The sequence below is a fragment of the Trichechus manatus genome, unplaced genomic scaffold, assembly GCF_000243295.1.
Source record: "Trichechus manatus latirostris isolate Lorelei unplaced genomic scaffold, TriManLat1.0 scaffold00313, whole genome shotgun sequence".
NCBI classification, from domain to species: Eukaryota; Metazoa; Chordata; class Mammalia; order Sirenia; family Trichechidae; genus Trichechus; species Trichechus manatus.
This window is the reverse complement of record NW_004444249.1, coordinates 492,136-513,825: the sequence shown is the minus strand read 5'-3', so window position 1 is coordinate 513,825 and position 21,690 is coordinate 492,136. Positions and strand designations below refer to the sequence as shown.

Here is a 21,690-nt window from a genome sequence, read left to right as displayed (position 1 = left end):
GATTCACAATCAACACCCATGGAAGCAGCAGGCAAGACATCGAAAGCTGCATAGCACTGGGCAAATTTGCTGCAAAAGATCTCTTTAAAGTGTTAAAAAGCGAAGATGTCATCTTGAAGACTAAGGTGCACCTGACCCAAGCCACGGTGTTTTCAATCGCCTTATATGCACACAAAAGCTGGATGATGAATAAGGAAGATCAAGAAGAAATGATGCCTTTGAATTGTGGTGTTGACGAAGAATATTGAATACACCACGGACTGCCAGAAGAACATACAATCTGTCTTGGAAGAAATACAACCAGAATGCTCCTTAGAAGCAAGGATGGCGAGACTTCGTCTCACATACTTTGAACGTGTTATCTAGAGGGACCAGTCCCTGAGCAAGGACATCATGCTTGGTAGACGAGAGGGTCAGCAAAAAAAGGAAGACCTCAACAAGATGGATTGACACAGTGGCTGCAACAATGGGCTCAAGCATAACAGTGATTGTAAGGATGGCGCAAGACCAGGCAGTGCTGGGTTCTGTTGGACACAGGGTCGCTATGAGTTGGAACTAACTTGACGGCATCTAACAACAACAAACAAGCATCTGTGGATCATCCCAGTCTCACATTAAATAATTGTAGAATTCATATTCCTTTCAGAATTGATGTTTCTCCCAAAGAAAGTAATTTATGTTTGTAAGACACTTTGAATCAAATGTGCATAGTACTCAGGTCTATTTTTAATTTTTACGTAAGCTTTTTATTGAAGTGTAATATACATATGAGTATACACATATAATATACACAAATCATAAGCAGATAGAATTATGAATTCTCACAAAGTGAATACACTTGTGTAGCCACAACCTAGGTCTAGAAACAGAACACTAGCAAAACCCAGAAGCCTTCTCTTAGACCCTTCCAGTCAAAACCACCCATAGCCACCACCCTGACTTTTAAAGCCATAGACTCACATCTTATTTTACACAGATGTGTAAATATATATAAAATAGGAATTAACAATAACTAAGTTATCATACTAGTCACTTTGCTAAGGACTTTACCTCCATTAATTTATGTAATCCTCACAACAATCTCATGAAGTAGGTGCTTCCACTTTCCCAAATTCCAGATAAGGAAACTGAAAATTAGAGAGATGCTGTCATTTTGTTAAGGTCACACCATCAGTTAGTGGTAGAACTGAATTTAAACGAATTTATGCTTTACGTGAAGAAAAATACATGCCAAAACTAAATATGACCAATAATTTGTTTTTCTAAGTGTTCTGAAAGTGGAAAGAAAATTAAATTGATAATAAGATATGCATCAAAAACATAGGCAAGCACAGAGGAATGGAAGATGTCACCAAGAAGAGAAAATGTCAGTTCATTAAGATAAAGCCCATTATATTCTTCCTTACATATGATATCTTTTAAAATTAAAACCCGTTTGTTGTGTTACTTTTCTTCCTGTAAATTTCATTGCTACACAGATAGGTAATATTTATATATAAAAATATATTTAAATAATGTAAATAGTAAAGTTATCGTGCTCTGACATGGTTACCTGCCAGAGTAAAGGAAAGACACACAAATCATTTAAACTAGGAAGTGGACATTCTCATTATTTGTCTCAAAGAATGCATTCGTACTTCACCCACAGTCTCATTTTCCTTTCCCTGTAGGTATGTCATGTCAGGAAGAAAAACCAAAAAACAAAAAACTCTAACTTCTACTTAAAAATGATTCTGGAACTTTTTTTTTTTTTCATGTAGACAAACAAAAAGAGCTTTTTAATTGTATATATATATAGTTTAAATACAGCCAGTGCACCTCACTCAGTGTGGAGTCCCCAGAGATTTATTTAGCTGGAGACTTCAGACAGGTAAAAACTTTTCCAGACATTGGCAGCTGGTTGTCCAATATTTGGGAACTGTAGCGATACATGTCTGAGAGTTCCTTTAACCTTTTCAGAGTTGTGTGAATTTTAAAAGTTTATAGCTGAAGAAGTATCCACGTCTTTTTAACTATACACATATATACATGTATATATATATAGAGAGAGAGAAATAGTTTTTAAATATATATATAAGAAATAAAGTGCGGTCTAGGCCGGAGGGAAATAAATTTCCCCCACCCCCCAGCTTACCTATTTACTTTGAAATACATGCTAACATTTCATATGTAAATGGTTACACAGGAAACTTTCAGGGTACTAGGAGGGTTTGTAACCCAGTAAATAGTGACAGAAGGGTTCTGTGGAACAATATAATTCTATACCCTAAACACCTCCAAATCCAAGGATTTTTATTTTTATCTTTTAGGTAAGCCTTTATCGAAATGCACGCAAATCATAAGCATATATAATGACAAATCCTCACAAAGTGAACACACCTGTGTAAAACCTAGATCTGGAAACTGAATGTCAGCTGAACCCAGAAACATGGATTTGTGCAGTAACTACCAGGTACACAAATAATAGAGCCAGTGCACCTCACTCAGTGTGGAGTCCTCAGAGATTTATTTAGCTGGAGACTTCAGACAGGTAAAAACTTTTCCAGACATGGCAGCTGGCTGTCCAATATTTGGGAACTGTAGCGATACATGTTTGAGAGTTCCTTTAACCTTTTCAGAGTTGTGTGAATTTTAAAAGTTTATAGCTGAAGAAATATCCATGTCTTGAGTGTGTATGTTTGTGCGTGTGTGTGTGAGAGAGAGAGAGAGAGAGAAACTCTGGCGAGCAATCTGTATTTTCTCCCTTGAAATAATGCACATAAGAATACATACACAACTTTGTATTAAAAAAAAATAGGGGTTTTAAGTGCCTAGTGAAAGATTAGGACGTCTTACATTAATAGATAGGATTTTAGACAGTGTAAAAACTAAAGCTTTTCAGGAAATATTGAATATTAGAAAAATAAGACATTCCCTGGTTTGAAAAACAATAAGCTAAAAAACAGAACAAACACAGTCTGTGTTCTTGAATTAAGTTAAGGAAGATGACATATCTAAAGTCACCGTTAGTTGCTTCACGCTTCATGCTCTGGCAATTCAGAACTGCTTGTCGGTCCCTAGCTCATAGTCTGCAATTCCTTGCCTTAATGTCTTTTCTTTTGTCTGCCCCTCTCTTTCCCTCGTCATTATTTCAGGTCAAGCTTAAGACTGAGTTCACATCTATTTTTCAGAAAACTCTCCCTGTCTAAACCCTCAGAGCAAGGCGAGATGACCAAAGTATTTTGTGGCTGTTAGCACATCGTTTCATATGATCCCTAGACGCTAAATCAACTAAGTACAGAAACAATGAGTTACTCAATTCTGTGTCCTCGGCTCAGTTCCTGGCACTCAGTGTGTACCCAAGAAATGTTTTATTGAATGAATGAACATATACACATGATATACACATTCAGTATTTAAATTCAGGTGGCTTAAAATTCAGACACTCCTGAACTTGTTTTCAGAACTTGCAACAGTATCACTGCCTTTGAAGAGGCTTGTTTAAAAGAAGCATGTACTCAATAAATCATCCCATCTTCTCTCTTGTTTTCAGCAAACTTCACAAGGGAAAGGGGTGGCTCCCATATGGGTGAATTCCCAGATCACAAGTTTTTGGTAAGTTATTTTTACCATGAACATTTCCCATGTTCTTTCAATCACACTTTAATTACTATTGTTTAAGAACGTATACATATGTATGGTATAAAATTTAAAAGCTACAAAAAGATATACATTTTCTTCCTACTCTGTCCCCATTACCCAGCCCCTTCCCCAGAAGCAACCACTGATAGCAGTATTCAGGAACCTTCCATAGATAGTCTAAAACCATTGCTGTCGAGTCGATTCTGACTCATAGTGACCCTGTACAACAGAGTAGGACTGCCCCATAGGGTTTCCAACGAGCGCCTGGTGGATTCGAACTGCCAACCTTTTGGTTAACAGCCGTAGCTCTTAACCACTACACCACCAGGGTTTCCATAGATAGTCTAGGTATATAAAAATGGTCTTCATTATGTTTGGAAAGAAAATTTGTTTGTGGCTAAAATATTCTCAATCTTTGACAGATGTTAAAAGGATTCAAGCTAAGTTAGCCATCAAAAACGGAGCTTCAGAAAACATCCTACCTTGGATGCTATTTTAGTTTGCTAGTGCTGCTGTAACAGAAATACAAGTGGGTGGCTTCAACAAACAGAAATTTGTTTTCTCACAGTTTAGGAGGCTAGAAGTCTGAATTCAGGACACCGGCTCTAGGGGAAGGCTCTCTTCTCTGTCACGTTTGGGGGAAGATCTCTTCCAGTTTCTGCAGACCTGGCATTCCTCGATTCCTTGGCAATCTCCACGGGGCACGTATCTTCCTGTTTGTGCTTGCTTCCCTGTACCTAATCTGCTCTTTTTACTTCTCAAAAGTGAATAGGTTTAAAACATACCTTACACTGATACGACGTTATTAACACAGCTAAAGAAACCCTATTCCTAAATGGGATTCTGGCCACAGGTATAGGGTTTAGGATTAACAACACATATTTTGTCTGTTGGTTTGTTTTGGGTTTTTTTTTTTTTTTTAACTTTCATTTTTTTTAATACTTTTTTTTATTGTACTTTAGATGAAGGTGTACAGAACAAACAGTTTCTCATTAAATAGTCAGTACACATATTGGTTCATGACATTGGTTAACAACCCCACGACATATCAACACTCTCCCTTCTTGACCTTGGAGGACCTTTTTTTTCTGGGGAAAATATACATAGCCAAAGTTACACCATTTCACAAGTTTCTACATGTACAATTCAGTAACATCAATTACATTCTTCCAGTTGTGCTGCTATTCTCACTATCCTTTTCCAAATTATTCTATCACCATTATCTTCAACATACTGTTGCCTAGGCTTCCCATCAAACCTTTTGAGTTGCTGTTGTCAATTTGATCTCACATAGATAATTCTTTTTTTTTTTTGTACCTTCGATGAAAATTTACAGAACAAATAGTTTCTCAGTAAACAGTTAGTACACATATTGCCCTCTGACAATGGTTAACAACCCACGACATGTCAACACTGTCCCTTCTCAACCTTGGGTTCCCTATCACTAGCTTTCTTGTCCCCTTCTGCCTACTAGTCCTTGTCCCTGGACTGCTGTGCTTCATTAGTCCATTTTATGAGGCTGTCCAATTCCTGGCTGAGTGGTGAACCTTGGGAGTGACTTCACCACTGAGCTAAAAGGGTGTCTGGGAGCCATACTCTCGGGGTTTCTCCAGTCTATCAGGCCAGTAAATCTGGTCTTTTTTTGTGAGTTTAGAATTTTGTTTTATATCCTTTTCCAGCTCTGTCCAGGACCCTTTGTTGTGATCTCCTGGTCAGAGCAGTCAGTGGTGGTAGCCGGGCACCGTCTAGCTGTACTGGACTCAATCTGATGGAGGCCATGGTAGTTGTGGTCCATTAGTCCTTCGGACTAATCTTTTCCTTGTATCCTGTTCTCTTCATTCTCCCTTGCTCCTGAAGGAGTGAAACCAGTGGAGTATCTCAGATGGTTGCTCGCAAGCTTTCAAAACCCCAGAGACTACTCACCAAGGTAGAATGTAGAACACTGTCTTTCTAAACTGCTATGCCAACTGAGCTAGATGTTCCCTGAAACAATGGTCCCCGCAGCCCTCTGTCCAGCAATTCAGTCCCTCAGGGAGTTTGGATGTGTCTATGGCGCTTCCATGACCTTTCTTTGTACAAGTTGTGCTGGCTTCCCCAGTATTGTATACTGTCTTACCCTTCACCAAAGTTACCACTTATCTATTGTCTATTTAGTTTCCCCCATACCCCTCCCATCCTTCATAACCAACAAAGGTTGTTTCTTTATGTGTGTAAACTTTTGCATGAGTTTTTACAGTAGGGGTCTCATACATTTGTCCTTTTGTGATTGACTTATTTCACTCAGCGCAATGTCCTCCATTTTCATCCATGTTATGAGATGCTTCACAGATTCATCATTGTTCTTTATCGTTGCATAATACTCCATTGTGTGTATCCACAGTTTGTTTATCCATTCCTCTGTTGATGGGCTTCTGGGTTGTTTCCATCTTTTTGCTATTGTGAACAGTGCTGCAATGAATATGGGTGTGCATATGTCTATTAATGTGATGGCTCTTATTTCTCTAGGATATATTCCTAGGAGTGGAATTGCTGGATCGTGAAGTATTTCTATTTCTAGCTTTCTAAGGAAGTGCCATATCATTTTCCAAAATGGTTGTATCATTATGCATTCTCACCAGCAGTGCATAAGAGTCCTGATCTACCCTCAGCCTCTCCAACATTTGTTATTTCCAGTGTTTTTGATTCGTGCCAGTAATGCCAGGGCGAGATGGTATCTCATTGTGGTTTTAATTTGCATTTCTCTAATGGCTAGTGATTGCGAGCATTTCCTCATGGGTCTGTTGGCTGTTTGAATATCTTCTTTGGTGAAGTGTCTGTTCATTTCCTTTGCCCATTTTTTAATTGGAACAACACATATTTTGGGGACACAATTCAATCCATAACAGATGCTTCTCCCGATTCAGTGAGCAGTTGACATCTCAGAGCAAAACTCCACTAGAAGTAGAGTCAAGACAGTCTAAGCTGCCTAGTCCCAGTGATTTTGCCTGGGGGAGGTGACTGTGCTTGCCATGTAACCAGTCCATCCATTGGCAGTACAACACACAGGAAATTATTTTACAAACCCAATAACATACCACAGTATCTGTGGGAAATAACAGAAACTGAAAAAACCCCACCCTCCAGGAAAAACTCATCTAGAACCTATTAAGCCCCAAATTGTTTGCCTCGGGTCCCAGAATCCTCAAGGAATCTCAAAATGTTTTCCTGTCACATTAGCTGCCAACTAGCTTTGACTTAGGGGGATAAATACGTTTTCCTTGCCCTAGCCCCATTTTTAGAATCCTATGCAATATATAAGAACATGTACATTTTTCCTCAAAGATTTTGCTGTGAATTACTGTATAAGAACCAGAAAGAAGCTCACAAAGCTAACAAGGAAAAATTAGAAAATCTCAGAAGTCTTGTAAAGAACCTAAAATTGAGGTCTTGAGTCAGCGGCGTTTTGGTGGTGAGGGAGTCTTACCATACCACCACTTCCCCCTTATTTAAGATTGGCTCCATCCTACTTACTTGGTGGCAGTCATTTTTGGACAATAAGACACTGTCTACCCCATCTTCTGCCTCGCTGCGTGGGCCAGAGGTAGACGTTCGATTCAAGCTGTGATATTTATGTTATCTTGCTTTGGAAACGGGAATTGAAATTCGGAGATGATATGTAGTCTTGACTAATGTCTTGAGCCAAAGGCATTGAAACTGAGGTGTTCTACAGCTTCATCTTCTATGGATACAGCATAGAGACAGGCAGTTCAGAGTGACAGGAACTGAAAATGTTGCTACCTTGGTTCCTGATGTTTTCTAGTTCCTATGTATATAGGCCTCCTGGAGCCCACCTGCTTCCCTTTCCCTGAAACCCATGAGACATCCTCATGGACTAAATTTAGTCTAAAGAATTTAGTCTAAAGGCTTTATAAACTGAGACTAATTTCCCTTAAGCTTAAATTAGTTCAAAAGGATTACTGTTAGCTATCACCATGAGAGGCGTAATAATCCCTGCTCTGAAATTCCTGAAATCTTTTCTGAACTCCAACCGGGGGAAGTGCCCCTCTCATTGCTTCCTTAGCACCCTGTGCATACATCCATCTGGCCGCAACACTGGTGCAGCTGTGCACGGGAAAGAGGCTCCCTGGAGTCGTCCCATACTCTACATCTCTTGTAGTTTTCACACCTACAGGCAGAGTCTGCTAATTTACCTGCGGGCTACAGATTTCCGCAGGCCCGTCTTTCATCTCTGAATTCCCAGTGCCTACAACGGTATAAGGACCCTGGTGGCGTACTGGTTAAGAGCTTGGCTGCTAACCAAAAAGTTGGCAGTTCAAACCCAGTTCAAATGACTGCCACCAAATGAGTAGGAAGGAACAAATCTTAAATAAGGGGGAAGTGGTGATATGCTAACACTCAGCCACCACCAAAATGCCCCTTACTCAAGGCCTTGATTTTAAGTTCTTTACTAAGGCTTCTGAAATTTTGTGATTTTTCTTGTTAGTTTTGTGAACTTCTGTCTGGTTCTTATATAGCAAGCCTTGGAAACCCCATGGGGCAGTTCTACTCTGTCCTATAGGATCACTGAGTCGGAACCTACCTGACGGAACCTAACAACTTAACGCCATAAGGTATATTGTGGAAAATAATGGTTTTTTTTTTCTTTAAATAGATAAAGGAAAAATAAACAAAGACACAAATAAAAACAGTTTCCATCAAGTTGATTCCAATTCATGGCGACCCCATGTGTGTCAGAGTAGAACTGTGCTCCGTAGGGTTTTCTGTGGCTGCTTTTTGAGAAGTAGATGGCCAGGCATTTCTTCTACGAGAAATCGAGCCTCCAACCTGTCAGTTGGTAGCGCACTGTGTTAACCGCACTCCTCAGGAACTCCGAATAAATGAAGATTATAGAAAAACGTAGACACTTCAGACCCTTCTGCTGCTGCTGCTTTTCCTCCTTCTTCCCCTCCTCCTCCTTCATCTTTTTGGCTATGATCTAACAAGCCCCCTGTATTCCCTCTGACCCCTTTCTAGGCACAGGTTTTGAGCAGGTGAAGAAATAGATGTTTATAGGGCTTTCAAAGTCCTCCTAAGCTCAAGTGGAAGATTTCATATCAGGGCCACCTGAAACTGATGTCTCCACTGTGAATATTCCACCTGCCCATGAGGAGGAAAGAAAGGTCAGCCGAGGGCATTCCCTCAGAGTTACAATTGCACCAAGATAAGAACCTCCAAAAGCACAGAACAAGACTCGGACTTGTTCTCTATTGTTTCCCCGCAAACCTGGTACATAGAAACCATTCAATAAATATTCAATGATTTTTTCTTTTTTCCTTCCCTCTCTATATCATCTCACCGTCTCAGATTCCTTTCTTTTCAGTGTCCTACAAGGCTGGCCTTCTGGTGCATACCAGTGTGATTTAAAGGGTCCAGAAAACAAAATGCATTCCTTCTTTGATGTTTCAAAATCTACCATTAGTAATTCATCCCTAAATGACCCTTTCTGGGTTTGGTTATTAGCTTTTTTTTCTTGCATCTTCCCTTAATGTTGGTGCTTCCAGGATCCAGTGTGATGCCAGCATCTCACCCTTTCTATTCACGCCGCTTGGGCTATCACACCATTCCAATGGCATCAGCAATTTATTATCCTGATTATATCCGGCCCAGACCGCTCTCCTGAGCTTCCAGGGGCTAAGGAGAAGAGTGACTTACACAGATGGGCTTGCACCTTTGGTCTATAGGAGCGGCTGCATCTAGTATGCCGTTTTAAGTTTTCTGGCTTGTAATTCCCTTCTGTTATTCCCAAGCCATCAGTGTAAATTTAATAAACGCGATAGCCTAGTCTCAGAACTCAAGGGGAAAAACGGCTGTTGCTATACTTGGGGTGAAGCAGCCCAGGGAAGAACAAGCAGGAGTTGGGGCTGTCAGTCTTGAAATGGAAGAAAAACGAAGCAGTGGGCTGCAGCCCGACCACTAGCTGAAGCAGCAAGAGACAAGCAGATTGACTTGTGGAACATTGCGACATTCTCCAGGAATTCCCAGAGATAGCTGGAAAGCAGAAAAGAACTTGATAAAAGACTGAACGTCTTTAGTCTAATGAGATAGAGGCTCTGACTGTTGAAACTGAACATTAAAGAGAAATGTGACTTCATAGGTTAATGAAGGCTGAGACTTTGGACCACAAGATACAATTCCTCACATTTCACTCATCAATACTGTTATGAGAGATAAGAGCTCTTTTCTGCCAAAGGCCAATTAAAGGGGAAAGAAAACTACCATAAATGTTATGGAAAAGCATCAAATTTCTTACTTAAGAATAAAAAAAATAGATTTTTGATAGATTCTCTGCCCTGGTTGGAAGACTGATTTCCAGATTGTCAGCTTCTGATATATGTAGTGACCTTTTAACAATAGCAAAGTATCTTCAGTACAGCATGGTGGTTAAGAATTCTGGCTCAGGAATCTTATTCCTGGATTTGAATCTTAGCATCGGTACTGAGCTGTGTGGCCTTAGCCAATTTATTAGACCTCTCTGTGCCAAATAGGGAGAGTAACAGCACCCAGATTAAAGGATTCCAGTGAGAATTAGATGGGTTAATATATGTTACTGTGGTAAAGTACCTGGAACACAGCAATGACTCATTATATTTTAATATTTTTTATTAAATTCCAAACTAATATGAGGTTAAAAAAATATTATGGTCTAATAATCCTGATTTACAATCTAAGAATATTTGAAACTAGAAAATATAATTTTTTAAAAGTAAAGTAATGATTATGAATAATAAATAATTTACCTCTGAAAAGGACTAGGTCGTTTTGTTTTTAGAATCTTATTATTTGCTAATAAAATTTCTGCTGTATCTTTTAGTTAAGTTGTGCAGACAGGGAGGGCACACATCAAAATGTTAACAGTGATTATTTCTAGGGAGAAGAATTGGAAAATGAGGAAACTGAGGACTTTTGCTATTTATACGTTTCTATATAATTTTCAATTATTTATAAAACTCATGGGATATTTATAGAATACTACTATAAGTATAAGAGAAGAATTAAATGGAAATGCCCAGACAATATTTTATCCTTTAATTAATCCGAAATTGGTTTATATCTTCACATGCCTCTGACTTTAAAATGATTGTGTTGCTTCATTAGACTGTCATTCTTATTTATGAAACACTGTTAGACAATTGTCTCAAGGTCAACATCATGAATACACTATTGATTATACTGCCAAGATTCTATTGACCCATTCAAAGCACCTAGTATGTCATCTAGCACACAGTAGGTCTCAGTAAATAATACCCTTTGCCGTTGAGTCGATTCCGACCCATAGCGACCCTACAGGACAGAGTAGAACTGCCCCACAGGGTTTCCAAGGCTGTAATCTTTACAGAAATAGCCTGCTACATCTTTCTCCTGTGGAGCAGCTAGTGAGTTCAAAAAGGCCAGCTGCTTTAACCACTACATCACCAGGGCTCCTTCAGTAAATAACTAGTTCCCTTATATCCCACTCCCCAGTAGCATGCATTTTCACTTAATGAGCAACAACAGGATTCTGGATTTCAGGGGTTGCTTTTGGTTCCCCTTTTTTCCTAGTAATTTTTTTTTTTAGTTTTGTTTGTTGTTGGAGTTGTGTTTTTGATTTTTGGTTTTGGGGTTTTTTTTGTTGTTGTTGTTTTTGCCTATAGGCTAAGACCAGAGAAAACCAAATGCGACATGAAAAACAGGCTTTTCTATATTTAAATACAAACAAGAAAAGTATTCCTTATATTTTTACTTACCGATGAACATTTGGAGTGAAGGGTAAACACAGCTGCGGGGAAATGGCTTTCAGAAGCCCATTAAGCTGGATGATTTCAACCACTAATAACGGATGACTGGTAGGAACACATTCCTTTGTGCTACGCAAGAACACTGCAAAATGTTGCATTTTAACTTGCCTAAAATAATCATCAACATATAATTATTAACTTAAATACCCATTCCATTGCCAAAATGCATGAGCATATTCTACTCTAATAGTGAAAGAAATTTCTTGAGTTCATTTCCACCATTTAAAAACCTAGATGTTGTTTGATATATTTTCAGTTTGTTTGTTTTGTAATTAGAAAAATCTGTGCACATTGCAAAAATCGTTCAATATAAAGAAACGTATCTAAAAAAATGAATATGCATATAAGCACTGTAACATCTGAGTAAAATCTATAGTTTAGTTTATAATATTGTATCAACATCAATGCCCTGGTTTTGATAACGCACAATGGTTAAGTAAGGTGTTATTATCGGAGGAAACTGGGTGAAGGGTAAACAGGAACATTCTATACAATTTTTGCAACTTCTTGTTAGCCTAGAATTATTTCAAAATATAAACCACTTATACTTTTAGTATTTTGGTATTAACACAATAATGGCAGCATGATTGAAAAGTGGGCAAAAAATGCATCAGTGAGGAACTGTTCTGTGGTCAGTGACTTGCTTATCTGAAAAAGTCCAGGGATAGGGCCAGCTTGGGCTGGCCCTGATTAAGGGGCTCAAATGACCTGACCTGGTTTCTCTCTTGTTGTGTCTCAATTTTTCTTTCTCTTGGTGGGCTCCAGTTTCAGATAGATTCTTCCTTCAAGAAGAATAAGTGGTTACTGTAAGGATCTGAACTGCGGATGAAGGGGGGGGGGAGAGGAAATTATTTTGTTATAAGCATTTTCATTCTTTTTGATGCTTTACATTTTATTTGCTAAAAATGAAAAATTAATAAATTTAAATGTATGGGGCCAGAGCATAGAAAAGTTACTTAACTTCTTCAAGGCTTCTAAAGAAAAGAAGTATTTGAAGCTACAGAAGAAAACTCTTGGCGCCAGAAAGGATAAGAGGTCATGGTTCTAGGAATGGGAGTTACAGATGGTATCAGAGGAGTTGAGACAATGAAGACCTTTGCAATGCCTGGAGATCATCTGGGATGGGCAATTCTTTTCCTCCAAACTGTGCCCAGACAACTTCAAGGATACCATGTTGAAAGCTGTGGAAAAGTTCCACTTTCTGATTGGTTCTGCTGGAGCTGACCTGCAAGAAAGTTTACTTTCAGGCAAAAACTATGAACTCTAAGCTGGTGTATAATTCACTCGGTGTGAGTATTTTCATCTCTGTATCACTCTAACAGCACTGAACACTTACCAGGTCAAGCCTGACCTGAGGTGCCTTCCAAAGACTCATCCTCTTCCCCAGTGGCAGAGCAAGAAGACCTTTTTTCATGAGTGGGGTATGTTTAGTTAAAGACATATCCACTGATGTTTTTCAGACATCCAGAGAAAACGGCTTCTAGGGATAAAAGGAACAAAAACTCATGCACACGAGTTGGTTCCACCTCAAAAAATAGTTTCCAACAACACTACTTCTAATCATCTGTCAATCAGGCACATTAGGTGCCCCAGATTGCTGAGCACAGACTTGTCCATAACCAACTAAACTCCAGGGTGGGACAATTCAAAACTACTGGTATAACTCAGAATGGTATAACTCAGAATATCACTACCTCCCTTCTAAAAAGAATAGCTAGTATGCAGACAGAAATGGTTCTTCATGTTATAACTATCTAATGAATGGCTAGAAAATTATAATCTAATTATTTTACTTTCCAATATATTGCACCCACAAATCTCTCCTTTCCTCACTAATATTTTTTTCTCTTCCTGGCCCCTTTTTCTTCTTATAGAGAGGGACACTCCAAAGTCTAGTTGCTCTCCATTTATAAGCAAATACAGTATTGCTATTAAAGTTTCAAACTCCTTAACATCTCACCCACCTGAAACTCAGCTTCGAGAAAACTTAACTATCTAAAATATGCATAAGGATTGAGAAATAAAGAAAAACAAGTGAGAAATGGTATAAAGGAGGCTATGAACCAAGATATATTCTCAAATCCTAACTCCGAGAGATCATTTGTTCATGTTGTGCTCCAAGTTTAACAGGTATCTGGTGGACATAGAATATCTTCTCAGACATACTATGTTACTTAGAGATATAAAGATGAATAAAATACCCTTGAGGAATTTACCATTCAGAACAGTAATCTGGTTTCATGTCCGCAGAAGAATGAAAACAGCAAAATAGAGTTAAGTAAGAATTCCCACAGGCAGGTACACAGATAGCGGCCAGGTCAAAACTATTCTTGATTCTGTTAACTCATAGAGTAACTTGGGGCCAGTCACTCAAACTCTGGGTATTCATTTTTATTAGATTATCTCAAAGCTCCTTCAGTTCTAAAATTGTATGAATAAGGTTTTAAAACAGTTGACAATCTGACAACAGGAGATAATTGTTTTTTTTCCCCCCAAGGTACAAAATGTTCAAAAAACCCCAGCAGTTTGGAGGCCTTTACTGGTGAGACAAACTGCTCTGCCTTTTGCAGGCTATATCATGGTACATCATAAGTATTCACAGTGGATTCACTGGTTCACAGACTGGCAAAGCCCAGACTGAGCAAATGTATGTTATTATTTTTGTTATACTTATCCTATCTTTCTTTATTCATTAATTTTTTTATTATCTATGATTCTGTACTAGAATAGAACCTGTTGCCATAGAGTAGATTCCAACTCATAGAGACTCCACGTGTCACAGAGTAGAATTTAGCTCCATTGGATTTTCTTGGCTGTAATCTTTTATGGAAGCCGATTGCCAGGTCTTTCTTCCATGGCACCACTGGTGAGTTCAAACCTCCAACCTTTTGGCTAGTAGTCAAGCGCAGATCATATGCACCACTATTATAGACTGAATAGTGTCCCCCAAAAAGAAGCAAGTAGAAATATAGGGACTTCCTACCACCAAGAATGAAGAGCTAGGAGCTTAGTGAGTCCTTTGGACCTGGGTTCTCTGAGCTGAGAAACTTTCCTAGGACGAGATTGATGACAAGGATCTTCCCTGAGAACCAACAGAGAGAGAAAGACTTCCCCCAGAGATGGCGCCCTGAATTCAGGTTCTAGCCTCCTAGATTGCAAGAGAACAAATTTCTGTTTATTAAAGCCATCCACTTGTGGTATTTCTGTTATAGCAGCACTAGATGACTGAGACAACCATCCAGGAACCTTCCACTAAAACATACTCTCATACTCTTCCCATTAGCAGGCATCCTATCTGTCTTGATTCCTGTAGCCAGCAGCATCTGAAGCAATGTTTGTCACACATAAAAGTTCGCAATAAATATTCTTTGAAAGAAATACCTTCTCTTTTGACAATTTTTCACACGTGCGGTTTGTTTTGTAACCGAAGTCCTAGCAATTATTTAGCTTTATCTTTAACTGGTTTTAGCATTCACTGTCCGTACTTTTATATCATAACTTCCCCTTCCTGGGTTTTTAATTAATTTTTCAATGAGTTGGGATATATCTTCCAAATGATTTCTTCAGTAATGGAATGGTATGGAGGGTACAGAGCCCTGGTGGAGCAGTAGGTAACAGCTACAGCTGCTAAGCAAAAGGTTGGCAGTTCGAATCCACCAGCTGCTCCTTGGAAACCCTATAGGGCAGCTCTATTTTGTCCTATAGGGTCACTATGAGTCGGAAGTGACTTGACTTGACCAAACGGGTTTTGTTTTTTGTTTTTTGTTTATGGAGGGTACATTGTCTGAATCATGGTCTATATAAAATTGTCTTTCTATTAGCTTCATGCTTGAAAGATAACTTGCCCAGGTATTGCCCTGGTATATAATTATTGAAAATCTCTGAGGTTGGTACTATGTGTTCTAACAACATCAACAACTGTGTGTTCTCCTGGCATTTAAAGTTGTGTACTGAAGAACTCACTTTGATCAATCAGATTAGTAACTCCTTGTAGGGAGGAATGGAGATGAGGTAGAGGAAGGAAATAGAGGCCTCTTATTTATCCTGATCTCTACCACCTGCCCCAGACATACAGTAATAAGGATGGCAAGAAGGGGAAAGTTTAGAGAGATATTCAGAAGTAAAGTCTACAGAACCTGGTGACTGACTGTTTTGGAAAGTAAGCAAGAAAGAGTTCTAGGGAGTCTTCCAGATTTCTTGCTAGGGGGTTGTCATGGATTGAATTGTGTCCCCAAAAAAATATGCGTATCAATTTGGCTAGGCCATGATTCCCAGTGTTGTGTGGTTGTCCTCCATTTTGTGATTGTAATTTTACATTAAGAAGATTAGGGTGGGATTGTAACACCACCCTAACCCAGGTCACATCCCTGATCCAATCAATGTAAAGGGAGTTTCCTTGGGGTGTGGCCTGCGCCACCTTTTATCTGTTATAAGAGATAAAAGGAAAGGGAAGCAAGTGGAAAGTGGGGAACCTCATACCACCAAAAAGCAGTGCCGGGAGCAGAGCACATCCTTTGGACCCGAGGTTCCTGTGCAGAGAAGCTCCTAGTCCGGGGGAAGACTGGTGATGACGAGGACCTTCCTCTAGAGCCGACAGAGAGAGAAAGCCTTCCCCTGGAGATGACGCCCTAAATTTGGACTTCTAGCCTACTAGACTGTGAGAAAATAAATTTCTCTTTGTGAAAGCCATCCACTTGTGGTATTTCTGTTACAGTAGCACTAGATGGCTAAGTAAGACAGGCGTGCTGTAGGGGAAAAACATCATAAAGTTTAGTAAAGCAAAAAGAAAGTTTTATTTGGCATATGTTCAAAAAGGCAGAAGTGGGAAGCCGACAACCACGCTGCCAGAGCCATGTCTGCCCAAGTCCAAGGAATATTACAGAACGACAAAAGTGGGAAAACGGGCAAGCATGCTGCTACAGCCACGTCTGCCCTAGTCCAAAGAATATTACAGAGTCATCGGTATATATTAACGTTACAAATGGGCAAAACCATTAAAAGTTTAGCCTTTTCAGGTTGGCTAGAAGCTGTGATCCTACATTTTGAATTGTCTTTCTAACAATCATTGGTACAGGTTTCAGTAACGAGAGTCAGGAGGGTCTTCTTTGGTCCAACAAATTTCTATTCACTAAATGCTAATGGAAAAAGGTAAGAATGGAAAGTGTTTTGTGTTCTGTTTGATGGGCTTTATGTGAAAGTTTTCCTAAAAGATATTTTCTAAGATTTTCTTAGCTATTGTCTTTATACCTCAGGGCCCAGTTGATGTGTCCTTGTGAGCCCAGCTCCAGCTGGGTCACATTCTGTATGCTCAAGGACAGGGAATAATAACTCCAATATTATTTCCTAAATCAGGGGCCTTCCTAATTCCTGCTTTAAACTTGATGCAGGGTGAATGTAACACGTTTTCAATCCTCCTCTAAGCTCTTCCTTTCTCTCATCATCATCTTTCAATTTGTAACTGGACTGTATCTTTAGTGTTCTTCAAAGTCCCCACTCACTGGACACTATAACTCTGAAAAGTCTGGGAGAATTTGAGGCTTATCATTCCTGCTTCACACACTCCTTTCTTAGCGGCTCCAACCTTTGAATTTTATTGTACTTTAACCAACTATTTCTCGGTGCTTATCGCACTGTATTGTAATTGTTTGCCTACTTGTATGTATCTCCCAGAATGGGATCATCTTAAGGGGCATAGCGTAATGTTCATCCTTGTACTTTCAATGCTTGATACTGAAAAGAAGCTAAAGCAGCATTTATAAAATTAATGGTCATATACAAAAAACAAATGCTTGTTACATAAAAGGGTTTGTAGAATTGCTGAGATTGCTGTGCTTGAAAGCACTTTAAGAAAATACAGCTGAAGCAGAATCTTCAGAATACTACCGACTGCTTAATCATTCATTCATTCATGTGTCCATTCATCAACACTGTATTGAGGTACCAATCATCGTGCTGGGGTTGAAGATACAGAGATGAATAACAATACCCCTGCTTTGGAGATGCCCGGTGACTAACAGAGAAACTGCATATTATTTATCTCCTCATGAGGGCAAAAGTTGACCTTGAGACGGCCGTGCAGACCTGTAGAGAAACTTCAGAAGGCAGCGAGTAGGCAACCAAGGCGTTTTTTGTTGAATAAACCTCGTTGCTTCATCAAATGAACTTTATAAACAAGAAGATAAAAATTTAGTTGTATGAAAAAAAAAGTTCAGAAGCACCAGTATTACACTATAGCATTATTGCAGGGAAACATATCGCCAACATCTTGGCTAAAAATGGTTGTCTAAAGTTGAACTGGGATGCAAAATAGAAATGTATTTCTATTTGAATTCAGTCTATCTGAACAAGAGCGTGACAGTCCAGAAGAGTCGGGGATGGGCCGTTTTAGAGTTGGGCATGGGCCTCAGCGTTGAATAGCCTGTAAACTAGGAGACTGGCTGAGAACGGAGGCCGCCTTAGCCACCAGAAGGTGACCTCCGGGTTTGGGGAGCGGGGAGGGCGTTTGCACATTTGAGCCCTTGTCCTTGAAGGGGATTGAACGAACCGAGGGGAGGGGGTAGGCGGTGCTCGGGTTTCCAATCACAATAGAGAAACCTAAGAGGCTGCGGGAAGTGTGGGGCCCCGCCTCCTCCTCCCTTCCTGCAGATCCTGCGCCAGAGGAGTCACACGCACGCTGCTGACACTGTCTTCGCACGACTCTTCCTGCCGTCTTGAACGCCTTCTGTCTCCGGGTAGGTGCCCACTCAAGACCCTGAATCCTGGGTCACGGACGAACGGGGTGGGACGTGCCGGGGAGTCCTTGTGTGACAAGACTGGGGAAGGACCAAGAAGGACATCTGCCTTCTGCTTCCACTCGGGGGCCCTCAGCCTTGAGCATCCGGACTGGGGTCCTGACTCAGCCGCTCGGTTTGAGGCGGCAGGCCGGTGCTCTGGGCAAAGGAGCAGAAGGTGGCGCACAGGGATTGCGCGAGGGCCAGGTTTTGTCCCCACCTCAGCAGGGCTCGCCTCTGGCCTGTGCTTTCTCGGGGAGAGACTTGTTGCATTTGCAGGTAAGCCGGCCCTACGTGTCCTTGATGGTTCATAGCGGCCGCTCCCCCCCCCCCCCCCCCCCGCCAGTGGCTCGTGGCAGGAGCCCGGGCACGTGCCCGAAGAGGTAGGGAAGGGAGAGGTAACGAGGTGGCAAGGGAAGGCTGGCCGGTCTGAGCCAGGGTACTGGGATCTACTACCTCGGAAATGGAGAAATGCCTCCAGCGATTGTGGGATAACGGTAAAGCCTCGGATGATGTGCCGGCTTGGCCATGCATTCCCGGCTGCAGGCGCAGCCCTTCCCGGAGCTATTGTCGGCTCTTTGGCCTCCTTTCTGGATGCCGCCGGAGCTTTGTTTACTTTGCCAGCTTTGGGTAAAGGTTTAGACTTTCCCCTAGAGATCTTCTCCGAGGAGATCTGTGGTTCCTGCCGCCCCTTGTGACCTGCTGCTCTGTGCTGCCTGCACCAGGAGGAAGAGGCGGCTGTGGGCGGCGAACCTTGAAAGCTGCAATTAGGGCCGGGAGAGAGGGGGAGGGGGAAGCCGGCCCTTGCCTGGTGGAGGAATTAGATGGCAAAACATGGATTTTTAAAATGTTAGACTTGACATATTCTGCAAAGAGAATCTTTGTTTCTGAGTTGAAGGCGTTGGTTAATTTCTAAGGGTTTATAGCTACAGGGATGGAGGGGGCTGAAAAGGACCAAGAGTTTTTTTTTACACTGCTTGTTTGTCATTTTTCCTTACAGCCACCACGCTAGTCTTGGCACAGGCCTGCTTCTAATGCGCCGTCTTTTCTTCTAATTTATTATAACTCCGAATAAAGGAAAAAAACAACAACAAAGAAAAGCACCTTTCGCCAGAAAAATCTGAAAGAAAATTGGTACTGGCTAGAGCCTCTAAAAATGTAGTTTCTCAAAATTCCAAAAATTAATTTGAACGGTCTGACTGAACACTAAGTCTGTATTTACATAGCAACCATTTCTGGATTTTTGTTTTCCACTGCTTACTGGGTCCCTTATACACCTAGACTATCTTAAGCAAACCAACTAAACTTAAAGGAAAGAAAATATGCATTTGTATCTCTCTTCAGTAAGAAGATATACACCATTCTTTCCTCTGATTCTGCTCAAAATGCAGGACATAGGTGAATTTCATTGCAAGGTCATCTATTTGTGGAGACAGTTACACAACATTGTTTATTTCTTTTCTCTTTAGCATCCACAAAGAAAACTGTAAATGTGCTCTCTAAAGGCAAAATAATTTGTCACTCTCCTTTCAATATAGTCCCTACAGATTGAGAGGAAAAATTTTTTTTGGGGGAAAAAAAAAGCTATTGAACAGAATAATTGTTACACAATTGTTTCCAAAGTCAAGCATTTTATTCCAACTCAGAGCCTTAGTAACTCTTACTTAATATCTACAGTTACTAAACTAGGTTTTGTTACTTAGCCCATTGCAGGTTAGAAGCAAAAAACCAAAGCTGGGAAGCAGGGGCACTGTTTGAAAGGGAAAAGTGGCCTCAGAAGTGACAATTATAGTCTAACATCAAAGTAAGTAAAAAGCAAACTAAAAAATAGAGATTACAATGGAGTAGATTTACAGCGGTGATTCTTAGTTATCAAGAAAAGACTTATTTATGGTCTGTACCCTCTCTCTATTTAAGAAGATAAAGCAGTATATTTTGTGTTCGACATTGACATGAAATTGATAAGCGAAATTCCATACCTTTACCATTTGTTTTCGGTACCCAGAAAATGCACGTGATTATCCGATAGCACAGACAGATTTGGCATTACTGTATGGCTTTATTTATTTTTTTAACTAAAGGGTTATTTTTAATGGTTGGAAAGAAACTAATTCAAAGGCTGATATTCCCCTAAGGTGACCCTGTCAAAGGAAAATGTTATGTTAAATAATCTGGCCACCGTCCAATAAGCTTCCAAAGTGTACCAAGAGGAATTCAGAGTAATATTTTTGCAGATTGCGCATGAATATTAGTCATCATTTCATTGTTACTATGTACTTACTAAGCACAAATTATATATCCAGGGCACTGTGACACATTTTAAGTGAGACTTAAAGTAGAAAAACAGTCAGTATCGTCCAAGAACGGTAATGGCTGTTAGTAGTGTTAGTCATGGAAACTATATTCGTAACTGGCCACTATATTATTAGTTCTTTCACACTAGCTTAAATATGGGCTGATGCTGGATGCTAACTTAGTTTATATGGCTACAGTTAAATTCTGATAGAAGAGCAGAAAAAAATCAGGTAATTCAAATATAAACATTTATGCATTTTACCCAATAAATGACCAGTCATAAGACAAAGTAGTTACAACCTGTTAAATACTAATATGAAATTGTAGGCAGAAGAGAATAACCTGCATTTTAATGGACTTCCTGGAGGTTTTTAACCTTGGCTAAATCCTCCGTGAAATGGGTTCCATGATTCTTTTAAATACACCCTGTGTTCTAGAATATCATGAGGCACATTGTAAGCTGTACTTTGGTTCACAGATTGCAACAGTAACATGTTGAGAATAATTCCCATTCTGGTTTCATCTGTGGGTGTGCTCATAGGGTTTCGATGCTTTTTGTTTGCAGGGCACAATGGCAACGCTCAAGGAAAAACTGATTGCCTCAGTTGCAGAAGCAGACACCTTGGTCCCCAACAGCAAGATCACTGTAGTGGGTGTTGGACAAGTTGGTATGGCGTGTGCCATCAGCATTCTGGGAAAGGTACGCTTCAGGAACACCATACAAGACAGACAATTTCAGCATGTGTATACAGTCTCCTTAGGCACTTCAGGATTTTATTGTCCCGTTGAAAGATTTTTTTTCTGACTAAATTGCAGACATCATGACACTTCATCTTTAAATACTTAAGCACGCCTTGCCTCAGAGGATTATATTCTCCAGTATAACCACAATAGAGTCACTAAGCTCAGGAAGCAATATTATTATCTCATATAAACCAGTCACCATCAAGTTGATTCCGACTCATGGCAACCCCACATGTGTCAGAGTAGAACTGTGCTCCACAGGGTTTTCAATGGCTGATTTTTCAGAAGTACATCGCCAGGCCTTTCTTCTGAGGCACCCCTGGGTGGACTCGAACCTTTAACCTTTTGGTTAAGATTGTTAACCACTTGCACCAGCCGGGAACTCCCATTATCCAATATACAGTATTCGTATTTAAAGTTCTCCATTTGTTCCAGTAATGCCCTTT

General features: G+C 40.2%; 1 protein-coding gene across 2 annotated transcripts in view; it reads left to right on the top strand.

Moving 5' to 3' along the window:
- The first annotated feature begins 18,062 nt into the window (after positions 1-18,062).
- LDHB (lactate dehydrogenase B) overlaps positions 18,063-21,690 on the top strand; it is a 21,992-nt gene continuing 18,364 nt past the window's right edge. Inside the window, exons 1-2 of one of the 2 annotated variants that reach the window (XM_004390632.2) lie at positions 18,063-18,166; positions 21,066-21,200. In XM_004390632.2, the coding sequence (XP_004390689.1) occupies positions 21,072-21,200 (129 nt within the window). In that variant the 5' untranslated portion in view covers positions 18,063-18,166; positions 21,066-21,071. Of the gene's footprint in view, positions 18,167-18,970; positions 20,010-21,065; positions 21,201-21,690 lie in introns of those variants that run through there. The other variant, XM_023725463.1, reaches the window with a different exon arrangement.